This window comes from Phodopus roborovskii, unplaced genomic scaffold, assembly GCF_943737965.1.
Source record: "Phodopus roborovskii unplaced genomic scaffold, PHOROB, whole genome shotgun sequence".
In the NCBI taxonomy this organism is placed as follows: Eukaryota; Metazoa; Chordata; class Mammalia; order Rodentia; family Cricetidae; genus Phodopus; species Phodopus roborovskii.
In genome coordinates, this window is record NW_026125281.1 from 20,082,756 (window position 1) to 20,096,877 (window position 14,122).

General features: G+C 41.7%; 1 protein-coding gene across 1 annotated transcript in view; it reads left to right on the forward strand.

The window, feature by feature from the left end:
* The first annotated feature begins 265 nt into the window (after positions 1–265).
* Necab1 (N-terminal EF-hand calcium binding protein 1) overlaps positions 266–14,122 on the forward strand; it is a 157,214-nt gene continuing 143,357 nt past the window's right edge. The window contains exons 1-2 of the mRNA XM_051197973.1: positions 266–394; positions 7,845–7,869. Coding sequence (XP_051053930.1) covers positions 296–394; positions 7,845–7,869 — 124 coding nt within the window. The 5' untranslated portion in view covers positions 266–295. The remainder of the gene's footprint in view (positions 395–7,844; positions 7,870–14,122) is intronic.

Sequence of the window (14,122 nt, forward strand, 5' to 3'; positions counted from 1 at the left end):
CCAGAGCCAGGAAATGCTCACAAGCAAGGAGAGCTACATTGTTGCTAAGTGCAGGAATGAGTCGGATCCCCAGTGAGGCGCTTTCGGCTCATGGCAAGGGGGTGGTGAGAGCCAGTGTGCTGAAGCCCAGGGGCGGGAGAGGGAGGAGAGTCCGCGCTGAGCCGAGGGAGGCGCATGCAGAGCGAACACCCACTCGCATCCGAGCGCGGGGAGGCAGCAGCTGAGACAGCTCCAGGTCGGAGCCGCTGCATCCCTCCCAGTCAGTCTCCGCCCGTCAGCTTGGGGGCTCCAGAGGATGGAGGATTCCCGGGAGACATCGCCGTCCTCCAACAACTCCTCCGAAGAGCTCAGCTCTGCCCTGCAGCTGTCCAAAGGCATGTCCATCTTTCTCGATGTAAGTATAGACGAAGGAGTTAGGTGAGCTCCTTAGGCATCAGCCCTTTGAGAGGGGAGCGGTCGGGCGCAGCCTCTGGCTGCTGGTGGTGTGAGCTCAGTCCTCCAAGCAAACTATTTCTTACCTGTAGCCCCCGCCCCCCAGAAGACTCTAGACAAATGTCAGAGGAAGGACTGTCACCCAACTTGTAAAAAGAGCTGCCCCAGACTTGCAGCTTTGATTACAAGCGTTAAGGAGACCAAAAAGTTCGACTTTCCAGCAGCCTGGGCTTCCGCAGGAATGGAGTGGAAACAGGGTCTCCATTGGGCAGTATAGGACTTGATTCCCAGCTCATCCCTGCTGCCCCGTTTGCTGATAGGCACCGCCACTCGTGCTGGGGAGCGCTGACGGAAGGCTTAGAAATTTTGATGCCCCTCCAGCCTCTCCCAGCTGCCTCCAAAACAATTCCTTTGAACATATTTGCGTTTTCTTTAACAACGGTAGCCACAGTCCATTTTATGCTATTGAGTCTTTTCCATTTGGTGCCCCCCTCTTTTCCCCAGGATTCTCTTCCCCTGAGCCTAAATTGTAATTATTGCTGTCATTATCTTCTCTTTCAGCCTTTGACGGTTCCCCTTTGGCCCCATTCCCTGCTTAGGAATTGACTTCCTTCCTCTGCATCTCTAACACGACCATTCTTTTCTTTCTGTGCTGTTTTTCTGCCCCTGTGCTGTGGTTTCTTGTCACTCTATAGCAGTTTTAGATCTTATTTGCCTCTCCATTCTTGCTTCGCTTTGTCCTCTGTGTCAGTTCTGTTTCTCACCCTGCTGCCTTGTTAGCTTCCCTGGCTTACCTGTACCCGGGCTGCACGCCTTCTGGGCTTTGGCTCTCCCCTCTGCAGCTCACTTGTCAAATTCACTCTGTTCACTCAGGTAGTGTCTGGTTCGGTGGGGACAGACTAGCCACCGCTTATTTAGCATGTGGGATAAAGGGCAACATACACCAAGGAGCTCTATTTGTCCCTGCCCTTCCCCTCTCCAAGCCATCATTTCTTATTAAAGTCCAATCCAAATGCACTTGATTGTGCAAAATAAAACCATGAGAAAATCAAACACTAATATCATAATGACCAGTTGGAGATTTTGAAGATAATGGTGGGGGGGATGAAGGAGTCCTCACTTTGTATTGAATGATCTAGATTTTTTAATCATTAGAGAAATACATAACCATAATTAAGACTTGTGTAAGACACTTGATCGAAGGTTCAAAGACAGCCTTCTCCCTTCATCACCATGCAGTTCCAACATGAGATTTGGGCTTTGGGGGGTCAGCCATTTTCTTTCCTCAAAAACACAAGTATCTTGTTCCCACTCTTTGTGGAACCAAATTGTTATAGTTTGTTTTTATGGAAAAAATAAAAGTAAAAAGAACATCACATAGGTTCAGTCAATGCTTTAATTAGCTAGTATTAGTTCTTCATACCCTCCCATTCAGGGCCTAACCCTTGAGGGACTAAACTAGGTTTAGACACGGGAAGGCAATCCCCAGGATCAGGAAGGAGAGGGGTTAGGAGGGAGGGAGAGGGAACTGGGATCAATATGTAAAATAAAAACTAATTAAAAATGGAAAAAAAGAAGTCAGAGCCTAGCTCATCCAGAGCGTTATGAGGAGGAAAACAAATCAGAAAAGAAGTGAATTCTGAGCTCAAGTAGGACCCCATTCATTTGGGCCTGATTTCTGCTCTGACCTCCAAGAATACTGAGAGCTGCCTTGTGACATTTTTTATCTTATGAATCTAACAAATCCTAGTGACACTCTGGTGAGGAACAGATTGAAAGAGGCGTGCCAGCCACCCTGACAGACTCACCATCCTCAGCTCAAGTCTTTAAGTCCAGTTTTCTAAAACGCTTTAAATCTCACTTGTTATATATGTAAGGCTGTTCCTGAGCTCTATAAACAGTGTAAGGGCCCTGTCCTGAAGGAACTTTCATCTTTGCACAGAGCTCCCCGGCCTTCTATTTTCAGAACTGGGGGTGGGGAGGTGAGCCTACCTGATTCCATAGGAGAGCCATGAACATGCTTGTTTTTCAGTGAAATGTCTCAAAAAGTGAAAAAAAAAAAAAAAAGATTAACTGCAGTTGGGTTTTTTTCTTGGAGAGAAAATATGTTGTTTACACATTTCTGAGTTATTTTGTGAAGAAATCTAACACTCCTGTGAATTGTGTGACATGAAAAAGGATTGGTTATTTAGGGATCTCTGAATTATTCATTTCTGGATCATGTTGCTTTTAGCAAAAACAAAATGTGAGACATAAATACATCACTTGATTTGATTAGATTTAGTATATTCTAGTAGCATTGCTAAGAACGATTGCTGTCTGAATTCTACTGAGATTACAGGGAAAAGGTGGAAGACACTACCTTTTCTAAAACAGAAAAGATATGAAGTCACTGGAGGACATTCTGCACCTCACAGACGAATTTCCAAATTTTGGGGGAACTGAGTCCTAGTATTTACATTCAAGTATCATTGACAGTCAATCTTTAGACTTCTTAGAGAAATTACTTTAACCTCATTTGAGGTACTGTTGATGATATGACTAGACTCAGCAAGCTACTTAGAAACTACAGATAAATGGTTGATATGAACATAAAAATCAGATTTCCTAAGCCATTGCCTTTCATTTCATTTTTCTTACCTTATGCTCAACAATAGCCATGAGTCTCATACTTACCCTAAGGTTGTTGTCATTATGGGGTCTTGGTCTAGAAAACAAAGGAAAAAAAGGACACCTGTGTATACATTTGAAGTACTATGGTATGTCAGTGTTTAAATTCATAAAGAGCTGTAGCTAAACTCACAAATTAATGTAAGGTCTGCACAAATATAATCTACATTATTTCCCCCAAAGTGGCAGAATTACATATCATTTTATCGTAACTACTTGTGAGTACCTACTGAGGATGAGACTTAGAGGACCTCTTCTGAGTGCTGGTATCCAAACATGCTGGCACAGTACTGCTGGGCATGTTCACACAGTGCACACATGCCAGTCCTGGGAAAGGACCAGACTGACTCCAGTGTACAGCATCAGAAGGCTGACAGTTACTTTTCTTTTTGAATACTGTCCCCAACTTCCCTTATTCCAGATAACGGAGAATAAAGCCACTTTTAAAATGTGAGTCCTTGGCGTAGGTGATGCTCTTGATTAATCTGCACTGTTGCTGTGCGGTGGGGAGAATTTCAGTTCTGCTCCCGACACAAGAGAAATTCCAAAAGAAATGAGTTGCATCGCTGCTCATGCAATGGCTCTGTCCTCTTCAAATGGATCCCCGGTGACTTTTCTTTCCAGTGCTGGACATCTGACCCAGGGCCTTGTGCATGCTAGGCAGGTGTTCTACCGCTCAAACACACCGCCACCTTTCATGACTTTTAACTGAGAAGGAAAAAGGACTTCTCCATTTTTCTGGCGAAGTGGGATTGGATCTGGAAGGTCAGGAAAAAAGTGGAGGCTTTACAGTTTGACACCCATGTGTTCCCCCCCCCTTGGTGTATAAACCATGCAAGGCAGGTGGCCTAACAAAACTTGGTTTTAAAAAAAATGAGTAATAGCTTCTTCTAAACAGTGTTTGACTTTGAGGCTTGCCACATACTTGTTTGTGTGGGAGGTGACATGGATGCATTGTCAGCACACAGGCGTCTCTGACACCGTGATTCTGTGACTGAATGCTGCTATAGCCATGTCTCCTACCTTGCCCAGTCTCTCACACACACACGCACACACCGAATTACTTAAATGAGATTGTCCATTTTGGAAAATGCCAAGTGAAGGGCTAGATAAGCATGGCCTTTGCCGTGTTTTTCCACGCAGGATTTACCCTGGGCAAAACTGAGAAGAATGGAAGAGAATGCATTAGTGACATTTTAGTCTTGTGTTTTCCAGGGCTAACGCTGCTGCAGCCTGAGCGCAACCAGTGGTGTGGTATCAAATGATCTACTGAGTGCCCACGCCTGTGCACCATCACTCATCCCCTAGCTCTTTATTTCCGTGTATCTGCTGATGCTCTGTATGAGCTACCCTTTTCTGCTGGACATCCCAGTCTCCTGGATCCTGTCAGTTGACTGAGACCCCATCTTATCTTGAATCCTTGAATCTTAACCTGCACCCCTGTCTGAGGCATTTGTCAATTCAGTGAATGGTGACTTTTTTTATGCTTTCAAGATAGCATTTATGTTTAAAGTCTGTCCTCAATAATTTAAAGTGAGAAATAAGGAATTTTGTTTATGGGCGTCAAAGACTACCTTTGGAGGTAAAAAATAAAGGGGGGATCTGTATGATAATCTTTAAGTTATAGAAAAGTGCAGTATCCCTTGGGTTTATGTTTCCTGCCTGAACATATTTAAATTTATTTACTGTGCCTCCAGTCAGAGCAGCTATTAAGATTAGCTCACTGTGGTAGCATTGCGTACTGAGATCCATTCTCATCAGCAATGCATTTTTTTTTCTTATTACTTTGTGAGCTCTGAGGCAAAATTTGCAGGAGAGGCAGTTCTATCCATACTTAATTACAAGAGTTTAATAACATGAGCTACTGTCTTAATTTCATCTCTGAGAGTCTGGGTGCTACCTCTGGTTGTTATCTATGCAATGAAATGATAGAAGTCCTGGGTCCAACTCCTTGATGTGTGGCTGTTTCTATTCTAGTCATTTCACACTCATGAGGGCACAATAGGATTCAAAAGTCAAACATAAGGGTCAATCAAAGACAAGAGTTGTGCTTCCCATTTCCCTGAGTTGTCTGTAGCTTTTCGATTTTGGAAGACAGGAAGCTGTCTGCTGGAAAAACTGATCATTAATGTCTTCACCAGCAACTACTCCAAGCAATAAAAAGAGCATGTGTTGGTCTCCTTTAAACATAGATCTTACCATGAAATCCTCTTGTAGTAATTCGGTTTAGTCTATGAAATGGAGAAGCCATTTACGCCTGACAGAGTGGCATGCATCTGCTGCCGAGAAAGCTTTCATGGACAAGAGTCATTAGAAATAACATTGGTATTGCATAGCTAGGTTTGTATCTACAGTAGTAGATGGTCGTTCTCTGCAGGTGTGTGTGAGACACATTATGTCATCTAGTTGCTTTCCTGTGGGTGCCTGCATCACATGGGTTAATTTAATTGCTCCATATAGAAGGAAACACCCAAAAACTCTTTAAGGTTTGAATGTATAACAGAATATTGGCCTTCATAAAAAACAGTTGGTGTTGTCTCCTTGGGGACTAGCCAGGAGCTCAGAGAGTGCTTTGTCTGACCCTCTCTACACAGCTTTCAGAAGTGTTGATACATTTCAAGTTATATATTAATTGCAGAAAAGGGCCATGGCAACTACCACAGACAGGGTAGCATGCACATAAGAACTCATGAGACCTCGGAGTTGTGAGGCCAGAAGGGCATAGTGGATATGTTGGTGGGAAATGGTTTGTCCCGAGACTGCAGAGTGGTGCCGCTGTGTGCCACAATTCTAACTTTTGATGGCAGCCGTCAGCCCCCATCACTCCAGGATTGCAGCACCTCGCTCTGTCATGAGCCCTCTTTCGTGTCTGTGTCTCTGAAGCTCTGTCTCTTCATAAAGTTATTACATCAGGGCCCATACTTCATGAAGGACCCAATTCCGAATAAGGTCACAGTCATGGGTACTAAGATACTAGAATTTCAACAACTGTTTTCAGGAAAAACAAAAATAATAGCAACAACAAAAAGACAACACCAGTCCAACCCACAGCATGTATGATAACAGTGTCCTAGGGCAGCAACTTGCTTATATCTTTTCAGCATCAAATCCAGAGGCAAGCAACGACTATCTTTCTCCTAATAGTTCAAACACGGACTGTTGAAGTTCATTGGCCCTAAGTGCTCCTGACCCATCAATGACATTGGCAGAGAGATGTAATACTCTGTCAGGCCTCATGCTCCACCCAGCCCTTAAGCATAGAAACCAAGAGCAGAGGAAAGACTAGTTTCCCAGGAAATAATTCTAAGTCATTACCACTGAGTAATGGATACCGGATGGCCAAACAACCACTGTACATCAAAACACCTTAAAGAGGGCCAAAAATGACATTTTTATATCCAAGTAAGGCATAGTGTAGATATGTGGGCTATTTGCCAGTCATTTATTATTTTTCTTTTCTGTTTTTATTTCCTGTTTTATTGAGATGACAATTAACTTACATTTAAGATATAAATGTGTTTGGGTTTTAACATATGACGTGTGGGGGTCCCTGCAAGCATCATGGCTGGCAGCAAAATGAGCTGCAGAGAGGCAAGAATGGAAACTCTGTTTAGCATGACTTAGTTAGCCAAGGTGGTTCAGCATCAAACCAGTTTATTTTGTACATATGTAAATACAGTGCAATATTCCTGGTAACAATTACCCCAATCCCATGTATATGATAAACCTTAAGGTGTGACTACATCAAAACTCTTTTGCAAAGTACATGTGACGTCTAGCATGAAGATAGGTTCTCTAGCTTAAGGGCTGGGGTTCTGGTGTGGTGTCTGACAGAGACAGTGTAGAGTTGAGAATCCTGTAAAGGCAAAAGTACAGGTGATATCCTCCCAAGGATTGATTCTATTGACTGAGAATTAAAGAGAAGCTCTAGGAGGGAGAGTCTGGGATAAGCATTCTGGGGATTTGAGTGAGGTCTGGCTCTACAGATAACAGAGGTTACCAGGTCGCTTACACTTCCTCCTAGCCTTCTGGGAAGAAAACAGCTATACATCCCCCTCCATCGAAGTGACAACTTTTCGTGATTAACACTCCTGGTTCCTCTAGTGCTATTCTGTGAGCACTCACGCCCTCTATAATGAAACAATCACATTTGAGATAATTTGATATCTTTATTAGCCTTAACAATTTCTTCTACACTTTTATAATCCATAGCTCTCAGCCTTGACTGTGGTCAAACAGCTTTTGATTTACTTTCTGTCACTAAATGTTATTATGCTTCTAAAAACTGTATTCACCTGGACATACACCTAGGCATTTTTGTGTCTAGGTTTTCTATTCATCCTTATTATTTTGAGATACATCCAAATTTTGACATGCAGAATCTTTTTGATGGCTGATTCTTTTTTAAATTGCCCTCTAGTTCTTTATTGTACTGGCTGCACACTTGGTTCATCAGTTTACCCATCGATAGACATTTGGGCTGTTTCTGGATAGGGGATATTTAAAAAGGAATATCTCAGTTGAAAAACATTCATTTACAATTGGGGTTTCATTCGTTTAATGATTGATGAATGATGTGTGAATAAAATTTTCATTGTAATATTTAGGGGAAAAAGATATCCTTTCTTCCCCCTCGGGTTTGAACCTAGAGTCTCACATATGCTAGGCAAGTACTTTACCACTGAGCTACAGCTCCAGCAAACAAAAAAAAAATGATAATTTTTTTCTTCTTTTCTTTCCAGATACTGAGGAGAGCAGACAAGAATGGTAAGACCAAAATTCCACAATTTCTATTTATTAATTTATTATATTTTAGACTGTCTTATAAATAAAAGCAAAGGAGTGGAGAGTCCTAGAAATTGACCTATAAAATACAGTTTTAGCAATAGTTGCCATTTTCTTCAAGTTTATGGCTCCAGATACTCGTGAGAAGCTGGCAGGCGACTTCAAATTTGACAGCAAGGTGGAATTTATGCTTTGAAGTGGGGAGTCCTGTCACACATGGGCTGTGACTTCTCCCTTTAATGCTTGGGGGAAAAAAAATCTAGCAACAGCAGCTTTGATTCATTTTGTGTATTGATCTGTGCATTTTTGTCTGTAGTAAGTCTTAGAGTTCTACACTAGAAAATGTTTTGAATGTAAATCTGTTTGGTCCCAGCTTCTAGGTTCACTAATTTCACAGTGGCCTAAGGAGTTATAAAGACACCATGGGATTGCTTCCTGGACAGAGTATGACTTACTCTTCTATCTGAGGCCTCGGAAACTTTTGTCCACAGAGACAGAGAAGTGAGAGGCAGCAAACCAAAAATAAAATTCTGCCCTGAAAATCTGGAGGCAGCTCCGCCAAGTCCAATTATGAGCTCATAAGTATCTTTTACTTTGATTCTGGTAGAAGTTTCCTTCCATAGAATCAGAGCTGTACTTCACTACAGTTATATTATTGATAAGAGTGTCTTGACAATTTTAGGACACAAATCTTCCGAATTCTGGAAATCTCATTTCTCATCTCCAAGGAAAGATTGCCATCAGATATGGCCATTAAAACCTAAGATTTGGTTTGTCCTTAAACACTCAGATCCAGGAGAGCTGTCTGACAGTGTACACCTTCCTCCCCAACACCTACTTGTCCATCCAGGGAGCTTTGATAAAGGATGCTCAGTCTGAAAACAAAACCTCTGTCTGACCACCACAATATTTTCTTTCAGATTGTACTGCAGCGGTTGTTAGGTTACTAATTCAGGGGTGCCCTTTATTTGCTTGTATCATTTCATTACTCTTGAAGACAGAAGTGAGGATGCTTTCATATCTGATCCTTTAGCCCCGTGCCTAGTATCCATCTTCAGTGGTGCTGGGAAGGACAGCACATGGGTCTTTAAGCAGCCTCTGTGTGGTTCAGTACCTGCCTGTTGTTCTGACAGACCTGGTCCCCCTCACCCGAAACTCCTTGCTCTTTCAGGTTGTGCCTTTGTTTCCTTAGGGGGCAAGACTCTGATCAAGTCCTGATAATTTCCTTTGTATATATCACCCCACTTTCTGCCAAAACTATCATGCTCCACTATCATAGTAAAATCCAGTCACCACAACCCATCTTCATGACAAGAACCATCTGACGAATCAATTCATATGAATGAATTTAGTAGCTGATACTCTGAGATATACAGAACCCTGAGCATCTGTCTTTTAGCACAACTCCATGATACAAGTGTGCCTTAACCACGGCTTATTATGACATTCTACTCTTGGGAGCTTGAGAATGTCCACATCTTGCATATGGTCTTGCTAAAAAGGCATCGTGTCTCAGAAATCTTTCCTATGCTGCAGGGCCCTGCCCACTCTCTGACTAAATCTTCCACATATATAGATCCTTACAATGGAGGGCGGAAGTTGATCCCAAGAGATTCTAGTTCCTGTAGCCAAACTTGCTTTTCTAGGGCAAAATTTGTCTTTTGCATTGACACTATGCCCAGCAAGTACATTTACACTAGCAGATACTAGTTTAATAAGTTACTAGTGAAGATTCTCTGCTCATGATACATTCCTGTGATCTGTCCACTCCTCTCTGCCTTCTCTCTACCGTATTCTCCACTCTGGCCTGAGGTGTAAGTTGGGAGATGCTTGGAGTCTAGCAGGTCTTAAATCACAGTTATTCTACCATGTGATTCCATGTATGCCAGGAATCATTATAAATAATACATGAGATGATGTAAAAACCTTTGGGGTAAGTAGTGCCTCATAGCAGTAGCAACTTAATTTCTAAGTTGTGTGCTCTTTTTGCGTCATGATGCCTTGGCTATATGAAGCATCTGGTGACATTTCAGTAACGTCTCCTGTAGCTGGATTTGGTGGGGAGGAGACAGAAGACTATTTACCAGCCATGCTGAATTGGAAAAGGAGGTAGAGGGGGCTGATCTAGTGTAAATAAGAAGATAAAAAGTAACCATCTTTCTGTGCCGTATAATTATTGTATTCTACAGTTGCAAATCAGCAGCCATTGTGTGTGTTTGCTCTCTTGGTGACAGACTCTCATGTGATAGAGACCCTTGTGGAGAGCTTAAATGATGCTGAAATAGTGAAAGGAATGAGAGCCGAATGAGAGTTAGCTCTTGGAGGACAGAATTAGCATCTGGACTCTATCTGACATAAAAGAGAAAGCACATGATTAGTGATTAGCTATAATAATGGCATCTTGGAGAGAGAGTTTTTGGTCTGGCTGTTGTTTTTAAATCACAGGCTAGGATCCTAAGCAGAAAGATAGGCTTGAAAATAGTGCTGCTTAGATGAGACTCCAGTGCTTTGATCTCCAAAGCCCGAAATTAAACCCAGAAATGCAGAACTGTGGAGAAGCTTCCCCACACATCCTGAATGACAATGGAAATAGTACGTGGTCATTTGTCAAATCTGTAAAAAAAAAAAAAATATTTCACTTGTAATTTTTACTTAAGGATATTTAATTGGCTAGATAGGATTCTGTATATTAGTAGTATATAACACAACACTGGACTGCATGTATTCATTGTGCAAAGGTTACCGCCAAATTGATTAACACATTCGTCATCACTCATACATAGAACACAGCAGGTTCCCAGGACTTGCTTGTTTTATGCCTGGAAGTTTGTATCCTTCTAACAATATCACCCCATTTCTCCTACGCCCAGAACTTGGCAACCGCCACTCCACTCTCTGTTTCTATGGGTTTGACATTTTTCAGATTCTACATATAACTAAGATCATACGGTGTTTATTGCTCTGTGTCTGGGCCCAAAGATTTTCTTTAGCTCAGTGAAAGGCAAAATGAAAAGGCTCCCAGTGGTGATAGTGACACCCAGCTCCTCTTGCCGATGTGTTCAGGTCCACGGCTATGCTCGTCAGCAAATAGTGTAGACAAACGGTGCTTGTGACCTCTGTATAACGACTAACCTCCAGCTGAACTGGCCTGCACGGTAGCTCTCCTCTGGCTTTTAGTGACTCTGGTCTGTGAGGGCAGAGCTGTCTGAGGTCAATGAGTCTGAGCAAAGTGCCTGCCATGACATCGGTGCTCAATTAATAGTTAGGAATGTTTGTAAGAAGAGCATCATCAACATCTTGACCTTGAAACTGAATCACATGGATTTATTTAATCAAGCTTCACCCTACTATGTAACTATTTTTTACCAATTGTTAATAATGACTAAAATTTACAGTTGACTATTATGGCCTAGGGCCAACCGTAAGTTCTTAATATACGTTGCCTTGAGTGAGTCTGAAAAGTCCATAGAGTAGACTGTTTAAAGCCATTGGAAAAACAGAATTTGAGAAAATGAGCACCAGTACCATGCCTCTTACTCTGTCTAGTTATGATATTGAACAAGTCTTTCACTTCCTCTGTCTTTATTCATCTGTGAAATGGGTCAGTGACAGTATTCTTTCATGAGAATTAAATGAGATTATACGTTCGAAGCATTTTACCTTTTACAATTATATATTACCTATGCACAATAATGAATTTCATTATTATACTTCATAATGAAAACTATATTCACACACACAGACACACACACACACAACCTCTCCTCCCTCACTAATCCTTCACCCACCTCTTTCCCGTGTTCCCCTGTCTTCTTTCCTGTCTTGTTCTTCTTCATCTTTTCCTTTGGGTGGTCTAATGGGTTTCATTAGGATTGCTCACAGGAGCACTTGGGAAGAAAAGGGTTGTCCCTCATTATTATCAGCTGCCTACACATTCTCAAGGAAGGATGAAGCCCCACCCTTCCTAATTCCACAACAGAGTATTGTCAGGTCCAATCTTGTGTATGTGTATCGTCACACTGCTACGCGGCCAGGAATACAGTAGGCATGTAACTCTTGTGTGTGTTGTCACACGTGCTGTGAGGTCAGGAGTACAGCAGATGTGTAACCCTCCAAAGTCAGAGCTCCACATTGCTCCTGCCATCTTCCTCTGACTTTTTTTTTTTCACTTCTTCAGCTATGTTCTCTGAACCTTAGGGAGAAGCAGGGTGGAGGAGGAGTTCAATGTAGAGGTCTCTTTTATGAGTGGGCTTCAAAAGTCATTTATTCTCAGTACTTTGACCTGTTAAGAGTCACTGTTGACAAAAAAACAAACAAAAACCAAAGATGCTTCTTGGACCAAAGTCGATGGTAAAACTCTTCTATATGTATACCATTGTTATTTGAAACGTAATTTGACAGACATATCATATTCATTCAGCAAAATAACAACAGTAGCTTCCTTACTGAGGCCTGTGACTCCCCACCCCAGCCACGGGCTGTTGATCTGTTTATAGTACCATGTGTGAAACTCCTCATGTATCAGAAAGTTGTAGGCTACCTCTGTGATCGGATTGCCACTCTCTCCCCAGTCAGCTCAACTTGCTTGCCTCGGTTCTGTTTCATGCCAGGGCCACAGCTTAGTAAGGCTAATGATGACAATTAACCCCCAATAGTGCAGTATTAATTTCAATCTAAGTACCAGTAGCTCATATTTGTAGCTGTTGTTTCTTTTTTATTTCTTTTTTAATGGACCAAATGAAGCTAGATGGGTTGCATCTTATGCTAACAGCAGAACCACTCTAGTGAATCAAGACTTTTCTTAATCCAAGTTGACTTTTTCTTGTGTATATACATATGCATTTGTATGTATTTAATGTGTGAACACCTGACTATTAGTTGTAGTTGTACTTCATAGCTACAAAGGACTGGTGTTCTGGTTTTGCAATACATGATAGCTATGTTATTTAATGTGTTAACTATTTCATTGGAAAGCTGAAAAAGATATAAATGTATGATTAGCAAATCTCCATTTGCTAAGAAAATCCTGGGCAACAGTTCACATACTATTTGTATATTTTGACAACTACAGTGGGTTATGGTCAGTGAATATTGAATTGATTGTATGAAAATTAATAATAATTTTAAAAAAAAAAGTCTTTCAAGTTCATCACCCAAAGCAGAGACTAAAACAAAGGTTCAGTACTTAGGGCGTCTTTACAGGGAAGTGAGGTTTTCACGTAGAATCCTCGGAGTCTTAGCGAGCTCTATGGTCTTTGTAACGTGGCTGTTCTTTAATGTGAGCTTCACAGACAGTTAGCCTTCAACCCTAAGGAGATCCCAAAACCCTTCTTACTTGTAATCAGGGTGTGGCCCCAAATAAAATGGAACGATTGAGATGTGTGCCCAGAAATTAATATTTTTGGCACAGGTTGAATTCTATTTCATAATTTATTACTTATTTCTTAAAATGGATATGAAACAGAATAAGACAATTTACCAGAAGGCCTCTCAAATAACCCTATGGCCCTGATTTTTCTGAAGTATAATGGAAAGTCAACTAGACACCTACAACCCTGGAAACCAAAGCCTATTACCAATGAGTCACTTAATCTGTGCCCTTAGAAGGACCCTGTTAGGAGTGGCTCACAGTACTGAGAGTGTGGGAAGAACTCAAGAGAGCAGATTCTGACTCTAATGATTCATTTTTAGCAAAATAAGGGAAAACAAATTTTCTATTTCCATAGTACCTTTTTTCTGATATGTAAAGCAGTTTCACACTCACAAATGTGTTACTTTTCTTCCAGAAGTAGAAATCATGAAAATTCTGATCTTTACATAGCATGGCTTATTAGATATCACAGAAGGAAGTCTAGATTTAAACTTACAAGCCCAATAAATGGCCAGAAAATGCTCAAAAGTCAGGCCTAGCTATGACAGTAGACCCTGAAGTACGTAGCACATAGCATTTACCCTAAAACATGAATCTAACCTTACATGCACATGTAGTTTACCTTTACTCACTGGCTCTATTCCTCCTAGATCCTAGGGATGTAACCATTGGCTGTATTCCTCCTAGATCCCAGGGATGTAGCCATTGGCTGTATTACTCCTAGATCCCAGGGCTTTGGCCATTGGCTGTATTCCTCCTAGATTCCCAGGATGTGTTCATTGGCTGTATTCCTCCCAGACTCCTTGGATGTGGTCATTGGATCTGTTCCTCCTGGATCCCGGAGGGATGTGGCATGGTGTTAAG